Consider the following 20466-nt stretch of genomic DNA (forward strand, 5'->3'; position numbering starts at 1 on the left):
CAGAATCACTTACTCCCCCAATAAACACCAATCTGGGGTTGAAGCAAGGTTGTGTGCTTGCACCAACCCTTTATAATTTATATGTGAGCGATCTATCAGAAGCCCTGCATAAAAGTAACAATCACCCCCCGAAATTAGCGAGTCAACCTGTGACCTTTTTGTCTTACGCAGACGACATAGTCCTCATGGATCAGACCCCATTGAGATAGCAGAGATCACTGGTGAGCCTAGAAAGATATACCAAAGAAGATGGTATAACTATTAACCAAAACAAAACCAAGTTTATGATCCTGGGGAGGAGGAAACAAACGAGCCCTAAATTTAGCTGGTACTTGTTAGGGACCAAGCTTGAAGTGGTTGACTCCTATATATACATCTAGGATCCCCTATTATATTCTCCTTGAGTAGCCAAGCAGATAAAATGTCAGCACAGATTAAGATCCAGGGCATATGGAAAGTCATTAAAAACTGTGTGAGTAGGAGATGTGGAGGAAGTATTGAGGCCATGCAAGAGGCATAAGAGAAAAGCATGGTTCCTGCTGTACTCTATGCCCTGGAAACGTTTACAGAGAAATATGTAAATTGGCTTGATCAAGTAGAGGGCAGACTCCTTCTATCTATCTTGGGAGTGCCTCAGTCAGTCCCGGTCGAGGCATTATGCTTGCACTGTGCCTGAATTCACTTAAAACATGGTGGAAGACTGCTAGATCGACTTTATATATAAGAACAACGTGTAAAGTACATGAATCGTTTACTCTAAGAAATTCCTTGATTCATCACTCGAGATGGCTAATTAGTAGACCAAAGGGAACTCGAAAAAAATCAAGCCCATTCTGACCTAAGCTCCAAAGTCATCCAACGTTTTGACAAAATGCATCTATCATTGGCTTGGCAGAGATGGAAGCCACAGATCAATTTGTAAAAGAAACTTACATTAAAGTCATTTTATAATGAGAAAGTGGAAAGTACGGAACAGCTAAGTAAAAAACAGAGATACATGGAATATGTAAAACAGGACTTTCTGTTAAAAACTTCACAGAACTATATAATGAAACGGTCTAGCACAATATTACGCAGGTTTGTAACCTACCTATGCTTCAACATACTGCCTGTGCGGTAATTTGTTGGTGATTGGGATGGGACTCCCCGTGATAAACAGATATGCGGACTGTGTTCCAACCAAGTAGAGACAAAGTTATATGTTCTAACTGGCTGCAAAGTTTTACCTCTCCAGTATTGGAAAGGGTATTGATACATTCCGCACCTCAAACACCCTCTCACTCCCATTCACACATCCACGCCCATCCAAACACACTGCCTCACCAACACACCCACCACTTCTCTCACATCCAGCTTCCACACTACCACCAAAACCACAACCACACCGCCTCCTCACCTTAAATGTGCCCACCTCAACGTTAGATCACTCGCTGCTCACGCCCTAGAAATAAATGATCTCCTAGCCAATAACACCATTGACCTACTAGCTACCACCGAAACATGGCTGCATGAAGCACACGGCCCTGCCATCACCCTAGCACTCCCAGAAGGCTACACCATTCTCAGACAAGACAGACCAACTCTCTTAGGAGGAGGAGTAGCCCTCATATTCAAAGAAACTCTCTACCTCAGATCCATTAGCCACCCATGGCAGAACAACTCTGATATGCTCTCTGTAAAGCTTTCACTATCCCCTAATAGCACCATCAATATACACATGCTATATAGCACCCCTGGCCTCCTATCAGACTTCTAGATACATCTCACACACCTACTTAGCAATAACATCAAAGGATCCACCAAGACTCTCCTTCTTGGAGACCTGAAATTAGGGCTTAATGACCCCAAGGACAAAGCTGCTGCCACCCTTGCCAAAGAACCTAATGACCTAGAATTCTCACAAAAAATCTCCACCTCAACACATAACAAAGGCTGCACCCTCGACTGGGTTGCAGACCATAACTGTCTCACCACCATCACTTCTAACGCAGCACTGCCATGGACCGACCAAAATTATATTTAATTCACCTTGCCTATCACATCCAGTTCTAAGAAGCCCACACCTGAACCTCCCTCACAAGCTAGAAGCTCCAAAAAACGAATTGCAGACAATCTACGCCCGTACCTTAACATCGCAGCACTAGCCCACCCCTTCTCGAATGATCCCAACACCCTAGCGGACATTTACAAAGATACTCTCGCCAATGCGATCAACACCATAGCGCTGCACGAAAACAAAAAAGGAAAAAAGACCCTTCACTCAAACTCCTGGTTCATGGAAGAATTACAATCCATGCGCTCTTGCAAGAGAGAGGCATTAAAACACTGGCAAATCAACCCCTGCGATAACACCAAGAACTGCTTCAACCTAATCTCCCACCAATATAAAGATGCCATTACTATAGCCAAAGCTAACGCCTTTAACACTCGAATCACCAATGCAAACTCACAATCCAAAGAAATCTTTGCTATATTTAAGGAACCCCCCCAAGACCCCTGATGAGATCATCAAAGATGAAGCCTGGTGTGCCAGCATTCAAGCGGCCACGCTTAATAAAATGAATCTTCTGCAAAAAAAATTAAGGACCACTACAATGCCCTACCCCCTCATTCAGGGGTCAATCAGCCACAACCCACACCTTCTCCCAACAAACCCCTTTTCTCCTTCAGAGACATCTCCGAACTCGAAGTCATAAACATCCTCAAAAACTTAAAACCCTCAATGTGTAAAGGGGACATTTTTCCCCCGAAGCTCATCAAGGACTGCGCCGACAGCCTTGCTCCTTTACTAACAGCATTCATCAATGCCTCTTTCAGAACCGGCATCACCCCCGCGAGCCTCAAAGAGGCATGGGTCCGACCCCTTCTCCAAAAACCTACACTGGACCCCACCCAACCTAACAACTACCGACCAATAACCACTGTGCCCTTCCTCCTCAAGATCCTGGACAAAGCTGCCCATTGCCAAATCCAACAATTCCTTGAAGCCCATTTCATCCTCGGAACTAGACAATCCGACTTCTGCAAAGGACACAGTACTGAAACTGCCCTAGTAGATCTAAAAAATCAGATCACACAAATCATGGATAAAGGAAAACCAGCCCTACTGCTACTACTAGACCTCTCGACCGAGTTCGATCTGGTGGAACACAAGACTCTCACTTCACACCTCACCCAATCAGCCAACTTCACCAAAGACCCAACTCTCTGGGTCACCTCGTTCCTGGAGGGCAGGGCCATGAAGGTCTTCTCCAACATTGCCAACGCAGCCCCCACCACCATCCACTGTGGAGTCCCGCAGGGCTCCTGTACAGCGCCCACTCTATACAGTCTGTTTACGAAGCCTCTCTTCGACAAGCTTGACGCCTTGGTTATCGCATACACCAACTATGCTGACGATACCCAGGTACTCCTACCACTCTCTGGAGTATACCACAAAGACGCCACTCCACACAATCTATTCCACCATCCAGGCTTGGATGACGGCCAACGGCCTCTGCCTCAATGGGGAGAAGACCGAAATCATCATACTAGGTCAAAAAACGACTCTAGCCAAACTCGACAAACTATACTCCAACTTCACCATTGATAAAACCATCATCCTGTGTCTACCTCAGTGATGACCCTAGGAGTTCACATAGACTCCACACTATCCATGACAAAGCAGGTCAGCTCCATCTCCTCTGCCTCAGCACACACCACCAAACTCATACATGCAATAAAGCCATACCTCTCCAAACACAATTGTCTATCTATAGCTAGAGCACCCATTGGTGCAAAACTGGACTATTGTAATGCCCTCCTAGCAGGTACTTCCACAAAAAACATGAACTGACTCCAAATCACACAGAACAATGCACCAAGAGCAGCACTCAGCATCTCAAAAAGAGACCACATTACACATGCCAGACAGGAAGCTCATTGGCTCCCAGTAAAAGAACGCACCACGTTCAAAATCCTCACTCTCACCCACAAATGCCTCACCTGCACAGCACCCTCATATCTATCGGAGACCATAACCAAATCTACATCCACACGACCAGCCAGAACTCGCTACGCCAACCAAATTCACACCCATCACATAAACAAAGCGAGAGCTGGAGTGTTAGGCTTCCCCTACATAGCCTCCGAGTTATGGAACCCCTTACCTGCTGACAGCAGAGCTGAAAACTCCCTCCTTGCCTTCCGTAAAAAACGAAAAACTACCCTCTTCACCTAATCCCACTCTATCGCTTCTTTCCATCTTTGGCTCTGAGGAATAGAAATATGCAGTTGTCAACGTAACTGTAACTAAGAAAAATGTCTGTAACCAGCGCCACGATGCCGCCGGGCTGCTGCGGGCTCAACAAATGCGAATAAATCAGTTTTGGTCGACGATCTTTGTGGCTCAATCACTGGTCATTTTAGCTGTCTCTGGTGGTTTACATTTTTGAAGGTTTGTCCTAATAGAATTGTGTCGAAGGTCTAAGAGTGATGTGATTCCCAAACACTGTATGCACCCAAGACACTGTATGCACCCAAGACACTGTATGCACCCAAGACACTGTATGCACCCATTGCACGGCATGTCATGTAACAGGGAACTGTAAGATTGTAACTTTTTTATTCTATTTTATTTTACTGTTACTTGTACATTTTATTTTAAACATTGTATTGAAATGTAGGATGTAAATGATTTGTAATAAATGTTTTAGTATGTGCAAGAGGCTTGACATTTGCTAAAAGCACTTAAACCTAAAAACACATAAGGGATCATCAGTGCATCCTTGTGGCTGCATCATTGGGGCATTTTTAGCAAACACCAGCAAAGCCATGAAAGTTAAGAAAGGTGAATAGTTTAAGGTGGGGAAGAATTGACTCAAGAAGGACCAAGGATGAGTCGTGGAGACGAAAACTGACGGTTCTATGTCTTTTTTTCCCAGCAGTAGAAGGCCAGCGGTGGAAAACAGTGTGCACGCCCCTTTGCCCACAGTACCGTAAAAGAAAATGGGGTTGTCGCCCACAGCATTTTCTTACCGGCACCATTCCGTTGCTTCCAATATTTATTTAATTTTGTATTTATCTTTTTTATGTGACTTAAAACCAACACAACCAATGAGGGAAAAAAATACATTTTACGGTGACATCCAGATATCAGCTGATATGACAAAAATAAAAATAAAATGACAGGCCTATATTGTCAGCCGAGTTCATCTACCGAAAAGAGTGAGGATGAAGGGGAAAAAAGACATACATGTTTGCAACTTAAGTAGGACAAAGTAGAGTCTATAGCCTCGTCCAGATACCGGTTCTTCTTTGCCCCCTCCCAGACCTTTAACCAGGACCAGGAGACTTTGATGACGAAAGGGATTCCACTGCCAGGAGAACCTTGTGCACTGTTATTGGTTCACACAGAGACACAGCAACTGGCCCAACCAGAGATTTAAGTTGCATGTGGGAGAGATAAACAGCTAAAGCCGCTCCAGTAATAGTATCCCGCCCAGTATACAGCTCAGTGTAGTATTTAAAGACCATTGCCTTTATCCCCGATGGATGGGTACGAATTCTACCCTTTCTGTTCCTCGACACTGATACCGTCAATTTCCAACACTCTGTATGAAGCGGTCATGCCGGGGATCTGCCTGGCCAACCTCCTTCACTATACCTCGCAGCAATGGTAGGCCCGGACAGGGACCTAATCTCTCTATCCCTTGCTTGAGAAAAGGAGTCTAGTTTCAGTGTTATGGCATCGACAAGATGTTTCATAGCCCGAGGAGTCTGGCGGAGGTTTCTCCAGAAAGTCTGTTGCATCATCAGGAGATGTAAAAAAGTATCCTCAGACCTTTAAATAACTAAGTTTTGCTGGGAAAATCAAAGTATATTTTAATCCTTAGCTCCTAAGCAAAGGCTTATCTGCTGAAAATTGATCTGGCGGCTTGTACAGCAGGAGCGATGTTCGAGCGTCGGTACTGAAGATCTCCCAGCACCTTAGCCCTCCACAGGTAATGGTTGCTGTATAATTTGCTATATGTGATTTCAGTATTGCCTGCTCCAATCACCAACCTGCCCCTGTAGGTTTCTGACTTCTTCATGCACTAACACACACAGAATCCATGTCACCCACACATAGCAATTGAACACCTCTTCCAACAGACGTCAAACATCAGGATACTACACCCTTGCAACCAATTTACACACCACTGCTGGGGGTTCCTAAGGATGCCTGCATGAGTAAAGAAAACGTGATTTTCTTTTCTTTTCTGTGGCTAGCCCCCTTAAAGGATCAAGGGGTTGGGTGGATAGAGGCTGTGCAGTGAACGATATCACAGAGAGTTGGGCCCATTCGTCAAACAGGGATTTGTGGGCAGAATGGCAAGCAAATCCCCGTTGTACATGCTAATAATCCCATGAATCAGGGCCTTGGTCTCAGTGTCAAACACTACTGATGTAAACAGTTGCAGGGGCCAGAGAGAGGTGGCGTCTGGCGCCAGGTAGGTTTATCACTAGACTACCTATATTACAGGAAGTCAGCAAGTAGTACAAGAGGGGGAGACAGAGCACAGGGCTTCCCTGATGCTCGATGGTCCGCTCCAACTGCCCCAACTACCCCAAATGACAAACACGGAAACAAGAGGTGTAACGCAGATCCAACGCTTCACAGCATCAATTGCTTCTACTTCCCAGAAAGACTATTCAAAAGGCTGTTTAGTAAATCATGCTACCATATGACAGGCACAGGATTTTTTCAGATCACCTGAGAAAGTCAATTCTAATGAATACGGCTATGGCTTTTTACCAGACCCCCTAGAACCACCTTATATCATGCTCCCTCGTTACACTGGGCCCTGCATGCTGATTTGGGGAAATATATCAGCCATGACTGGTAATCACAGCATTTACTGGATTTTTGCCTGTGTTACCATGGAGAACCAATTGTAAATTGTATGCATTTTTCCCCATTTCGTCCCAAAACTGTGTTGTACAATGCACAATTTCAACACATCATTTGAAAAAGAAACAGGGATTGTACCTCAACCATTGTACATAACCCCATTGTGTTTTCCAGACACTAGTGCGGACTGCTACTGGCTCCCTAACCCCTAGTGACCGTCTTCCACTGCCATATTGGCCTTTCTGGCTGTCATAATGTGACTAATTCTGATTGACTAATTCAATAAAATATGCATTCCACATGGCTAACGAAGAATATACCGCATCACTATCCTCATTAGCATCATAATCTAGAGGCTGCATGGGTTGGAGAACAGATAGAATGGCTGTTCCTGGTACAACAACGTTAAACCTCACCTTTCACAGTTTTCACTTTACTTACACCACAGAAACACAGAAAGGAGCATTGCTCAATTTAACAGACCTACGAATAATCATCTTCTTTAAGCATTCAGCTGCAGCTGCTTGCAAAAGCATCATGCGATGGTAATTAGGTAAAAGAATGTGAAAGATCCCTTTCCTCGGCTGGCCCCACCCTCTCGAACGGCCTCCCAGCCCCCCTCAAACTTGAGCTGGATCTTCTTAAGTTCCGGAAACTTCTGAAGACTTTCCTTTTCTCCTCCTCGATCCCTCTCCCCCTCCCGTGCCAACTCTCCTTGTGCCACTGCGACTGGAGCCTGGTCCCTTCACTGCCATACAGGGCCAGACCACCCCCTACCGGTTCTATGTTCATTCTCAACCGTTTGTGTTTTCTCGCAGCACTTTCTGCCGAAACATTTTTCCCGAATTAATCATTGAATTTTGTTCTTTATTTGTGGGGTTGGGTCTCACCCAATCTCCTTGCCCCTATCATTTATCCCTATACACCACCCCACCCTACCCCTTATATGCTCTTCCCCACTCACCCCCCATATTTGTTGATGTTTTTTTGGCAAATTATTTGTGAAAAAAGTGCTGCGGGAAAAAAACGAGGGATGAATGAACATCGTACCCCTCTACCAGTCCACCCCTCATCCCTTGCCAGAATTTGCCCTCCGCCCCCCTTTCCTGGAATAGCCCAGCTGGTCCTCCTGTCCACTGTACTCATCCTCCCTTCCCCACCCTTCCCCTGGCATTTGCCACTTTGACCCACCCAGCGTTTGCCCACCCACACCCTTGTGGGCACCCCACTCCTACGCTTATCCCTCTACCCTCTCCCCCCCCCGCACTTGCCACCTTGTCATGCACTTGCACGGTAGGATTGTCACAAGGCCGATAGAACCGTTTTTGTTCTACTTTTGTGATCCCATGCCCCCGCCCCATCTTGTCTTGTTGCTCCTGGAAATACTTGTGTATATGCTCCATACAAATGTCCAATAAATACATACATTTTACAGTGCCTTGAACCTCTGGAAAGCAGAGCGGTTATCTCCAGGATAATGCTTGTGTCTTCCTGTTCACTCATTCACTCCCTAATGCCGAACTGTCAAGTTTCCCCGTGGCCATGCCTAAGAAGGCAATCCGGTCCGTTTTTTCCCTTTGGATTCTAGGACTTGGATTTCTTTCTTTGACATTTGAAAGTGAGTAAATCTTCAAGTCCCAGAGTTCCATGCAAAACACAGATGGCCTTCTCACGCATGGCCACGGGAAACTTGAGAGCTCTGTTAGTGCAGGAAGTACATTGTAGAAAACGTAACTGACATCACTTGCAGGGACGGAAGTGTTTCCTTTTGTATTTCCGTCCCAACCTGCTCTGTGAATTATCTACAATGTTTAAAATGCACATATACACGTGCTCAAATTTAAGCTTGCAATATCTTGCAAATTTCTCCAGGATCTTTGTAGATTGTGGTCCAAGCAATACACGTCTCTGTCAATTTCATTTGAATCAAACTGTCAGTTGGACCTTCATTTATCAAACAGGCTCTACTTTTGGTTTAGTTTCACCATGGCCTGATTTCTCCTTGCTTTGTCTGTTCTGGGGCGGAACCTTGATCGCATTGTACCTCATCCCACCACCACCCTAAAGGGCAATATCTTACCCTACTGTGCCAGACCCCGCCTCTTTGACTTTGGTGGTGAATCACCTTACCTGCACCCCCATCGGTGAACCCTGCCACGTGCAGTGAGTAGCCGTCCTCGGCGGCGTTGATGGCGCCAGGCGAGAGGGAGAACTCGGCGTAGCTGGCAGAAGTGGCGTTATTGTCGAAGTCCTCCAGTTCAACTCTGAGCTTGTACTTCCTTTGAAGGGTCAGCAGATGAATGTGCTTTAGGCCTGAAATGCAACAAGGGAAATCAGTTCTCAGGACGATGTGGTGGGTCTTACAATGTATCAGCCCCGCTAACGCTGCTGATAATTAATCAGTGAGGCATATTTGTTCACACCTCGCCCTTACAACTCTCGAAACACATTGCCACAAACCCATGCCCGTTAGATGTCACCCCATTCGTAGATCTCTCACATGCTGCCTGGATCCTCTATGGCCAACTAATCTCTGATGATCCGAAAGGATTCATGCGCCAGCACGCTACAAGTAAAGGCCTTCGTGCATGCCCGTAACTTGCCAACAAAGGAAAAGAAAAACACCAGTAAGATCACATTAAGTGGGCAAAACTCTCCCATGATATATATACATATATATATGTATCCATCCATCTTTCCACAAGCACTTCCATGATCCGAACGAGTGAGCAGGGACGTCATTTCACCAAAATGCCAGAGGAAGCGGACATGACATCACACGACCCTTGACCTCTGATGACATCACAGGAAGTGATGTCGTTTGACCCCACCCCAAAGTGATATCGTGGGAAGCGACGGAACTCGACCTTTCACCCCTTGATAAAACAGGAAGCGGCATCACATAGCATTGTTCCTAAGTACACTACAAAATATGTTTACGATATCACTATAATGTGTTGTACATTTCATACAAGAATGGATCGACATATGTATCGTTAGGATCGGTGTCTATAGACCCATATTATCAAATTACTGTGAATGCAAGCAGACGTCCATGGCCAAATGATAATGATGTGTTATTATATAGCACTTACACTTAAGCGTTTTATATAGAAAAAATATACACCCAATATCACCCAACCAGTGTTGGTACTCATTTATCGACCTCCGAAGGATGAAAGGCTGAGTTGAGGTGTTTAAGAACAGACTAAATCAGTGACTAACCCCCTGAAGTGTGCCTGAAATAAACCTTTAATGAGTCTAGCAATTATTGTATAGAATTCTAGAAAGACACATTATTTGGTATTCCTATTCTTTCTTTTTTTAGAGGCCTGAACAAGAAAGCCAGCCACTCCAGAAGTAAAGAGCCACCCACATGGTGCTGGCCACAGCCCAGGAGAATGCATTCAAAAATAAAAATAAAAAACAAAATTACACTTTTTTTCATTTTATTTTAGGGGTAGCAAGGGAGACCTCAGAGGTCGCATTTGCGACCTCTGGCGACCACTAACTGACGTCCCTGAGAGTGAGGTCAGTGCTGTGAACACATCAAATCCATTAACTACACGGGAATAACGGGGGAATTAGGGCATTAGTTTGGAATTAGTCTGAAGCCCCACCCCGGAGTCATAGAGTCCCATGCCTACCCCAGCATGAAACCCCCAACAGACCCTTGGGTCTTTGGAGTCCCCCCAGACATACAGGAACCCCTATTACAGCAAATGTCCGGGTAATATAGCCCAGGGGGTAAAAGGACATCTGCAAGGTAGAAGCGTAACCTACCTATCCCAGATTGTAGATCAGAAGGATTGATTTAGCCTTTCATCATTTTGCTCTTAATAATGAGTGTTCCAGCTGAGGACCAAGGGAACCGCCCTTAGTGTCGTGTGAGCTTTGTGCAGAAATAACCGCTGCAGGTTAATATCCTTACTCCTAATACAGATGTTCAGTCATCAAAATGTATAACAATCTTTAATAGTAACAATTCACTTCTCAAAAACAAATTCCATTAAACGCGGAAGCAGCGTTCCAATACATTTCCAACATTCCATATCCTCCTTCAAGGTACACATCTGTAAAATGCATAGAACAAAAAGCAAAAAAATCATATTTTCATGACCCCCACGATAACATGAATTTATGTTAAATGCCTAAAAAAACAAATTCCAACAAAAGACACTTTGTTGTTTCAACCATCACTTTCTTAGTCCTACGTGGTTCATTTACAAAATCTAAATAAATATAAGTCCCTCTAAGAGTCCACTTACATCCAAGTCCGGTTGAACGCTGAAGGAGCCTTGCCTAAACCTATCCCTACGTTTAGGGGTTTAAAACAGGGGTGCCCTTTGGCCCGACCCTATTTGGCCTTTTTCTGGCAGACATGTGTGACGAGTTAAGAAAAGCAAGGGCCTTTCCACCGTCGATCGGTGGTGTGGAACTATCAAGGCTCCTGTACGCGGATGAAATTGTGTTGGTTGATAAAACTCCAAATGGCCTTCAGAGACTGTTAATGGCATTAAATAACATTTTGCAGCAAAATGGCATTTCCATGAACTTATCTAAGACCAGCATTATGACGTTGGGGCCATAAAGATTTAACAAAAAATCTACCTTCAATTGGAATATCGAAGACAGACTTTAGGAAAAACACAAGAGATCACTTACCTCGGAACGCTGATCAAGAACAGCATTTGTGATCAGCCTCGTCAAGCACATCTCAAAGCCAGACTGAACAGCCTGATTTTTCAGGGGAAAAGGATCCACAAAACCTATGGAAAGTTTTCTATTCAAACTATCCTGTCTTTTTACAGCCTAAAGGTAGTTTGTTCTGTGACATTTGGAGCTGCGGTATTCGTGCTTACTCCTTGGGAACTTTAGACATTTTTGGAGAGCTAATTCTGGAGGAAAATTACGAGGCTCCCCAGGATTGTGTCGACAGTCCTGATTAGATATGAGTTAGGGCTGATCTCATTAAATGGGCGAGTGGCATGGAAGTCCTTATCACTTTACCAGAAAACCTTGCTCCCCGCGCCGGAGGCCCCGTATGAAATTTTGAAAGTCAAGCAAGAGAGATCAAATGAGGTCTTAATGGTGCAATGGTTGGTTTGCTGTGAACAACTTTAAAAAAACTTGCAAGCAGACGGAGAGGGACTATGTAATTTTCTGGAAAAGGTAAAATAACTATGGCGCTGTGATTGGATCAAGACATTGGAAGAGAGAAATTCACACTGGTTGATGGACTCCCTAAGGGAAGAATCTGAACTCTGTGAAGCCCTTCCAAAATACCTAGTTAAAGTTTTGAACGGATGCTATAGAGATCGTTTCCTCCATATTAGATTTAATCTGTACCTCACTAACCAACTTTTCAACATCTATGGGAAAGCCGCCGCAAAGGGATGTAGATTTTGTCTGAAGGAAGACACTACGGAAACCCTTATGCATGCATCACTGTTTTATCAAGGACTGACGGGCTTAAGAACTAAACATTTCACAAAAACCTTGGAGGTATATGGATCCCTGGACGAGAGGGAGATTTGTTTGTTTTTTTTTGCTGAGAGGACAGAACTTATCTGCAACCATTTCTCTCTTGCACTTTCTGAAATACGTCTTTCTGATTGTTAACTACTGGAGGTATTGGACGAGAGCAGAATGGAATGTTAAGTCTGACTGTTTTGATTAAGGTTTGTTTTAAACCATAAATCAATAAATACAAAAATATATATATAGAAGCTATTACAAAAATACATCCATAATTCATCCAATTCGACAAATTCATGATATTCCAAAGCAGTAAATAGATTGAGTCAATGAAATTAATGTACACACAAAAAGGGGAAAAGAAAAAAAAAGAAAAAATACTTTGTGGCATGTAGCCTGTAATGTCCGGAGGGTCCTAACAGGTAAGTATGCAAAATGTGGTGCAGATTGGTGGAACAGAGTGGAATTGCACTACAAACAAACTAACAGATGTTGTGCTTTATATGTGTAGATAGAGATTGTACAGCATCACCTCATAGTTGACAAGGGTGGTGCCGGCTTCTCTGGTCATTTGTCCCATACTTTGTTAATAATATGAATACCGTTCATTGAGTTGGGTTACAGTAACAGCTGTTATCATGCTGCTTTCATTTCCTCAGGTCCCATGTAGAAAGCAAAGGTCTTGCTATCTGTCCCCTTTTTTAAGGCAGAGTAGGCCCAAACAACAGGTCCTGCCTTAAATGGCTCCAACCAAAGCAGAACCCTCCGGGCAACTGCTCACAAAGCCTCCTTCATTGAACCGCAATTCTTTGGATGATGTATCTATCGCCTGCGATCACTTATGAGTTAAATGGCAGAGCCCACCTCGGTACTTTATTTGGGAGACCTCTTTAGCCGCACGCTTGCCTAATGAAGACATTCAGGGGTATTCGAGTGGAAATTGGGTGGTCCCATTGTCCTTGCACTCTTCATATCCCGCCATTTCCTGGGTATCACCCTACAATCTTGAGAATCTGGTGTGGAAATGGCATGAGTACAATACACTTACTGTAATGTAAAGCAGAAACAATACACTCCCCATGATAGGATGCACATCACACCACTGCCTGTAGCACATGGCCTATTTTTAAAAAAATACTCTTCTCAGAATCCATTCCTTCTAAGAAAAATGTTTTAGAACCTTAGAGGAATTCCGTACAGCTAAATCATTTGTTCCTACGACAATTACCTCGGATACATTATTTGAAAACTTAGGCCACCTTGCTCACACCAAAGCAGCTTTCATAAATTCAGAACTTTCCCTTTTAGTCCCTTGCATGGACCCCGACACAACACTAAGTTGCCTACCTAAGATCGGGAAAGCATTCCCGGACAACTAAACTGCCTTAGGCTGCTCACAGCAGAAGACCTTGCCAAATGTACAGTGAAAGCCAAACCATCCAGATCGCCTTGTGGGATCACCTCAGCCAACACTTCCTTGATTTATTTATTCATTTATTTATTTATTTATTTATTTAATAGAGTTGATGTCCCTCAACTCTATACCCTCCATCGCTAATGAATGCTTCACTGGCTAGGGGTTATGTGCCAGCTGCATGGAAGACAACAGTGGTCCTCCCACTCTTGCAGAACTTTGTTCTGATCCAACACACACTGCCAATTGTAGAGCCATCTCCCGTCTTCTCATACTGAGAAAGGTCTTGAGAGAGGAAGTGCTGGATGAAGTTAAACAGCAAGCAGAGACAAAGAACTTAGATCAGGTGAGTTTCCTCCCAGGCATGCGCACAGCATCAGTAGTGACATCTGAGTTTGATGACTTCAGGAGGATACAGGGTGGGACGGTGTCGAAGCACTGACCCTCCAAGACCTTTCAGCTCTGTTTCACTGCAATTACCACATCTTCCGCCTAGACCGCCTGTAACTTGTGGGTTTCTCGGGCAAAGGTCTCAGTCAGATCCAATCATTGCTACCCTGAATGGGTGCAGACAGTTGTGTTGGTTCCAGTCTAATCCTGCAAACTCAGGATAGAGTGAGGTGTCCTCCCCGAATCCCCTCCCCACACCCACTTTCATGGTTAATCTATATTTCAAGTCGTTGGTAAAGCTGCTGCGTGACCACAGATCCCTATTCTAGTGTAACACAGTTGGTTGCCACACAAATACTCGTCAGGTTGGACGGAGGGACTGATTGAATCAGACAGGGGCAAGGGTTGTTGCGTCTTCAGCTCAGTCCTCCACAACTGGGATTACCATCAACGGCACCAACCCAGCATTAGGGCTATCCCCGAAACCAGTTCATAATATATGTAATTTTGGCTTTCTGACTGACACACCCCCTACCCTTAACCCTCAGATAATCAGGGTGCTGCAGTCCTATTTGTCACTGTTAAAAATACTAAAGAGTTCACTATCCTTCTTCTCATTCATTCATCAAGGGACTTCAGTGCTTCCCTGGCTTCCCACATCAGCCACTGATGTTCAGCATGTCTTGGCCTCATGTGACCTCATGCAAAGTTATGGGTATTCCAGAACTCCGCAGGGAATTTTCATTACAACGGAGCTGCAGAGCACACATATCACCGGGCTTCTGGTGACCCCTCAGATTCATTTTAAGGCACTTGTTTATTTTATTTATTTATTTGTTTTTTTAATCTGTTTTAATAAAGCACTTTCCCCAAAGCATAGTTCATAATTTAATAAGCAAGTACAAAAATATGCTGATTTGCAAAATGGATGACATGTGGTTGCAAATTCTGTTTAAGAGAAGGCCAAGCCGTGGGCTTTAAGAGAAACACAAAAACATCGAAGAGATGTAGCTGAAAGGACCGATAAAAGGTAAAGCAAAGAGCACCTGGGACCAATTCTGTTGGTGACGGTGCGCTATATAAGTACCTTTAACATAACATAACATTCCAAGTTTTTGGAGCCAGAAGAGCGAAGGAGAAACAGAGAATGTATGCAGAGGGGGGATAAGAGATCCCCTCACGGTGGAAGAAATAGAGAGCGTGATCACAGAACTTCCCACCGGCAAAACCCTGGGCCCGGATGGGCTCCCGGGAGAGTTCTATAAGACATAAAAGAGTGCCATTGCCCCGAAACTAATAGAGACATTCCAAGACGCATATGAGAGCATGCGTCTCCCGGCAAGCCTGTTGGAATCAATAATCGTCCCAATCCTTAAACCAGGGAAATCCCCTAGGAAATGCGCCTCTTATAGGCCGATATCCCGTATCAATCAAGACGCTAAAATACTAACGGCAGTCCTAGCCAACCGCTTAAAACGGGTAATACCCACGCTGATTCACCCGGACCAAACGGGCTACGTTCCAGGAAGGAATACGTCTTGGAACCTCCGCAGATTACACCACGTGATAGATGAGACAAATTGAATACAAGACAAGAGCGTGATAGTGTCCCTGGACACTGTCAAAGCTTTCGACTCTGTGCGCTGGGAATGGCTGGTGAGTGTACTTTCCCATTTTGGTATTGGGGAGGGGTACCTCCGATGGATCAGATTACTATATAAGGAACCCAGAGCAAGGGTGAAAACTGGGCAATTCACTTCCAAACAGTGGATAATACATAGAGGAACCAACAGGGGTGCCCAGTATCGCCAATGTTATATATCCTGGCCTTAGAGCCATTTGCGGTATTCCTTAGAGCAGAATATAGAGACACCGGACTAGACATAGATGGGGTACTCCACCAAATTTCGCTATACGCAGATGATATGCTCCTATTCGTAAGCAACCCAACCACAAACCTACCCTGCCTCCTAGAAGCGATCGGGGCATACACCAGGCTTTCGGGCATAGCAATTAACAAAGAGAAGTCCCTTCTCTTCCCCTTGGCACGTCTAGAAAATGTTTACCGAACCTGGGCCTGACATGGGCACCCCGCACCTTCAAATATTTGGGTATAGGGATACATCATGACACCGCCGATACCCATACATCCAACAACTGGTCCCCTTCGAAAAAACATGGCAGTCGATGACCATCTGGGGGACACTCCCACTGGGAATGATGGTAAGAGCAGCCCTCCTGATAATGGTGGTACTGCCCCGCCTATTATACTACCTCACGAACATCCCATACAGCATACGCAGGGCCTTTTTTACCAAACTAAACACGAAAACACATTCATTCCTATGGGGGGGAGGGAGAAATAGGATCACAATGAGGACCTTGCAGAAGGACTACGAAGAAGGGGGCAATAGACTACCAGACTTCAAGAGGTACTATTTAGCAGGAAAGCTGCAATTTGCAGTAAAATGCCTGGGGGAAGACAAAACAATAGACGCACGCATCTTCCAGCCAGCACTGAAACAATATTATTTAAGGGAAATACTATGGCTTGACAGACCCCTGCTTGGAACCCTGCCGAACATGCTCAACATTGCAGTGGACTTATGGAAAAGAGCGTGGAAACTCCAGGGGATAAAAGATCCGCAGTCTGTACAAATTCCTCTAGCGGGTCTCCTGGGAGGGGACACAAACACATTAGCAACATATCGAGTACTTTGGGAGGCTAAAGGTGTAGCACAAATTGGAGACCTGAGAAGAGATTAAAGGTGGGCGGACTTCCATGAAATGGTAGACGAACATGAAATACCTGTGGGTCAATTCATCCTAAATACCGGCATGATAAGAAACATTACGAAAAGATGGCCAGATTGGGAAGACCAGGAGGAAGAGACAACATTAGATGTATGGTACGACAATGCAGAGGGAACGCACACAACCTCCAGGCTATATGAACAGTTATTGAAAGTTAAAAACCCACAGGAGCAACACACGAGGCAGCATTGGGAGGAGGAGTTAGGGAGACCCCTCAGCGACCAAGAATGGACCAGGGCCCAATGATACCCAAAAAAAGTATCCAGAAATGCAAGATTTAGGCAGGCACAGCTATATGTAACGCATAGAGCATATCTCACACCTAAAAAGATGAATAAAGTCCAGATTGGAAGCCAGAACGGGTGCCCCCGCTGTTCATCGGAAGAAGTGGACATGGTATACATGTTCTGGTCCTGCCCAGTGATACAGGATTTCTGGGACGGGATCAGACTTAAGATAGCAAGAAGCAGACTCCAAATCCAGGCGCAGCACCCGGAAAAGTACCTACTGGGCCTCTTTTTGAGAGGGAGTAAACACGAATCGCATCTAGCGAAGATGAAAGATTTAATATGTATACTGGCCAAGAGAAGGTTAGCAATGACATGGAAGTCAAGGGAGGGCCCGCGCATAGAAGCATGGTGGTCAGACCTTCAGAAGTGGACACAGGCAGAGACTGTGGTGTGGATGAGAGCAGTGACAAGAGGGGAAGGAGAAACTGCGCACAAGTTAACTGCATGGAATACGCTAATACAAGACCTGTTTGGCCACGGAGAGGAGGGAAACTGCGAAGATCCCACGGAAACAGAGGATCTATAGATAAAACAGAAAGACTGAGCACGAAGCCCAAGAATAGAACAATATGCGTACTAGACCTGGTGTTCAACCCAACGGGAGGTCCGGACCGAACTAACAAGGTTGTTGGTGAAAATTATGAAATGACAGCGGAAGGGCAAAATCCATACAACGTGCCAATAATATGTGTTTGTTGTTGTTAAAAGAAAACAATAAAGACATTTTTTTAAAAAGAAAGAGGAAAGATAGAAGAAGCAAGAACATGGATGCATTTAAAAATAATACACCAGAAATTATCCAGGGGACGACAGGAAAGAGAGCCCATGAAGTGAGACCAGAGATGGAGAAATATGAGAACACAAACACGAAGCAAAAAGAGGAAGTGAACATTACCGGTAAAGGCTTATTAAGGCGGAGCAAAGGCACAGGAGGGTAGACCAACGATAATTTAAGAACAATAATTAAGATGCTAACAATAGTAAGGTTAGAATAAAAGTTTTAGCCGCAGAGAATGTAATCAAAGCCAAATCTACCAGATCTTGTGCAGCTGGGAGCGGGCGAATCAGACTAGAAATTTGAGCAGAGAAAGAAAGAAATGGGTCCAAGACAACAACTAAATAACACACAGATCCAGAAACAATAGAAGAATCTAGAGAAAAAGAAACAGAAGAAGGGAAAAAGCAGTGATCAGGAGAAAGGGTAAGAAAAAAGAGAATCTACGCACTTGAAAGATTAAGATGAAAAGAGTCAGAAAGCATCAAGACCTTTGGTGCCAACAAACAGTAAAGAAAAAAGAGAATAGTGAAGGGAGGCAGGAAAAGAAACCAAAGATTGAAAAACAGAGGGGAGAGAGAGAAAAATAAGTAGGGGGCTGGGGACCGAACCTTGCAGAACTCCAATACTCAGAGGTAGACAACAAGACTATTTCCCAGCCCATTTAATATACGCCATTAGAGAGATAAGAAGAGCACTGGGAAAGAGCTTGTTATGTTTGATAGTATCTTGGCTATGATGCAATATAATGTAGTGCGTGTGTTAGTATAGTTCTGGAATGATGAGGGTTCCAGAATGGGGAGATCGGAGAGCTGAGATGATCAGAAAGAGTGCACCCACCTGGGGGCTCTCGTATAAATAAATATCTAAAAGATAAACCAAGCAAGCTGAGTCTGCAACGAGTTGTTTCCTACAGACCGACACCAGATATAAGAAGACAGGAGAGAGAAGAGCAACGAGTGATCCACCAGTGCCGAAATCAGCAAATGCGTCAAGAGTGGGAAGAGAAGTTTGTGTGTGTTTGTTTACCTTGCTGGAATCTTACAGTGTAAGATTCCTGTTGTATACATATTCCAATTGTTAATGTTCATGGGGCTCCCTGACTGTGTCTGCATAGAATGTTTGTGTGGAATGTTATTTGGATTGTTGGGGGATTCGGAGTGACCGTTGAGAGAGGCTTGAGGAGTGGAGAACCCACGTTGAAAAGAGAGCTGGAGCTCCGAACGGACCGCATCCGCGTTCGTTTGTGCTGAGAGAAGGAGGGCATCCCATAAGCATTCAAAGCCATTTGTCAAAGGCAAGTGTTCCCGGGTAAATAAGGGAAGTTTTGATCGAAAGTGCGATCGCTTCCAGTCATACGCACGCAGCATCGCGTGTATTAGATTAAAGGACCTTTTGTTGGCTCGCGCTCACGTGATCGTGAGCATTTTCAGGGCCAGGATCAGCATTGCGCTTCATAAGAGTAAAGGACCCTCCAGCGCTCACGTGATTGCGCACTTTGTGGACCAGGAAGTCTGGGGAGGATGAGGATTAGGCACCTTCATCCTCGTCCGAGTACTTAAAAAAAATATATATTTTTTTTCTTTCCTATTCTCCCTATATGAAGATTGAAAAAGGGATGCCCACATAAAGATTATCAAAGATTTTCAAGAGAGTGTCTTAGTAACTCCACACCTCCACACTTGCACAACTGTGGAAAGGCCTTTTGGATTACTAGAATGCAGGGCATAAGTATTTAGCCTCCAGCAAGTTTTTTGCCGACTCCAGGACAACCAGTAGTTGTCTGGTCAGAGTGGAAGGAGTTTTGGTTAAACTATGTTCAAGCTGTGGAACATGAAGAACTCACATCTCGCAAGAAGAAGCTTCTTTTGTTGCATGCCCTTGGATTAGAGGGTCAGAAGAAGTATAGAGAACTTCCAGAATTGACGAGAGATGAAGCTGGAGATGCTGACGAACATGACAGGGCCATAATGTGGCTATAAATAGATATACATTTTACACCAGAGTGCAAAAAGAAAACGAGAGTATTGAGGAATATGTTTCAGCATTGAGGGTCTTATCGCGGACCTGTCAATTCGGCAATGGCATCACCCTTGATGAATTAATACGAGATCAGATAATTATTCACTCAAAAGATAATATAGTTCAAGACAGACTGTGGATGGTTGGCAATCCATCACTACCGGAGACTATAGCCATTGCTAAGCGGGTGGAGCATAGTCAATTATGCTCCAAGGAGATGAAAGACAAGAAAGAAGAAGCTGTACAGAGCATGCAACGCCACACTACCAAGGTAGTACAGGAACAAGAAGAACAAGGCCAGGTTAATGCACTGCGATCCAAAGACAAGACTGAAGCCACTCCAGGAAAGAACAATAAAGAAAAAAATCCAGAGTACAGAGGAAGTTCAAATAAAGGTCAAGGAAGAAATTGG

The 20466-nt window shown here is 44.5% G+C and overlaps 1 protein-coding gene across 1 annotated transcript in view; it reads right to left on the reverse strand.

The window, feature by feature from the left end:
* LOC138580943 (microfibril-associated glycoprotein 4-like) overlaps positions 1–20466 on the reverse strand; it is a 149990-nt gene that overhangs the window by 15416 nt on the left and 114108 nt on the right. The window contains exon 5 of the mRNA XM_069651881.1: positions 9002–9184. Coding sequence (XP_069507982.1) covers positions 9002–9184 — 183 coding nt within the window. The remainder of the gene's footprint in view (positions 1–9001; positions 9185–20466) is intronic.

The sequence above is a fragment of the Ambystoma mexicanum genome, chromosome 3p (genome assembly GCF_040938575.1).
Source record: "Ambystoma mexicanum isolate Mex_15411 chromosome 3p, UKY_AmexF1_1, whole genome shotgun sequence".
Lineage (NCBI taxonomy): Eukaryota > Metazoa > Chordata > Amphibia > Caudata > Ambystomatidae > Ambystoma > Ambystoma mexicanum.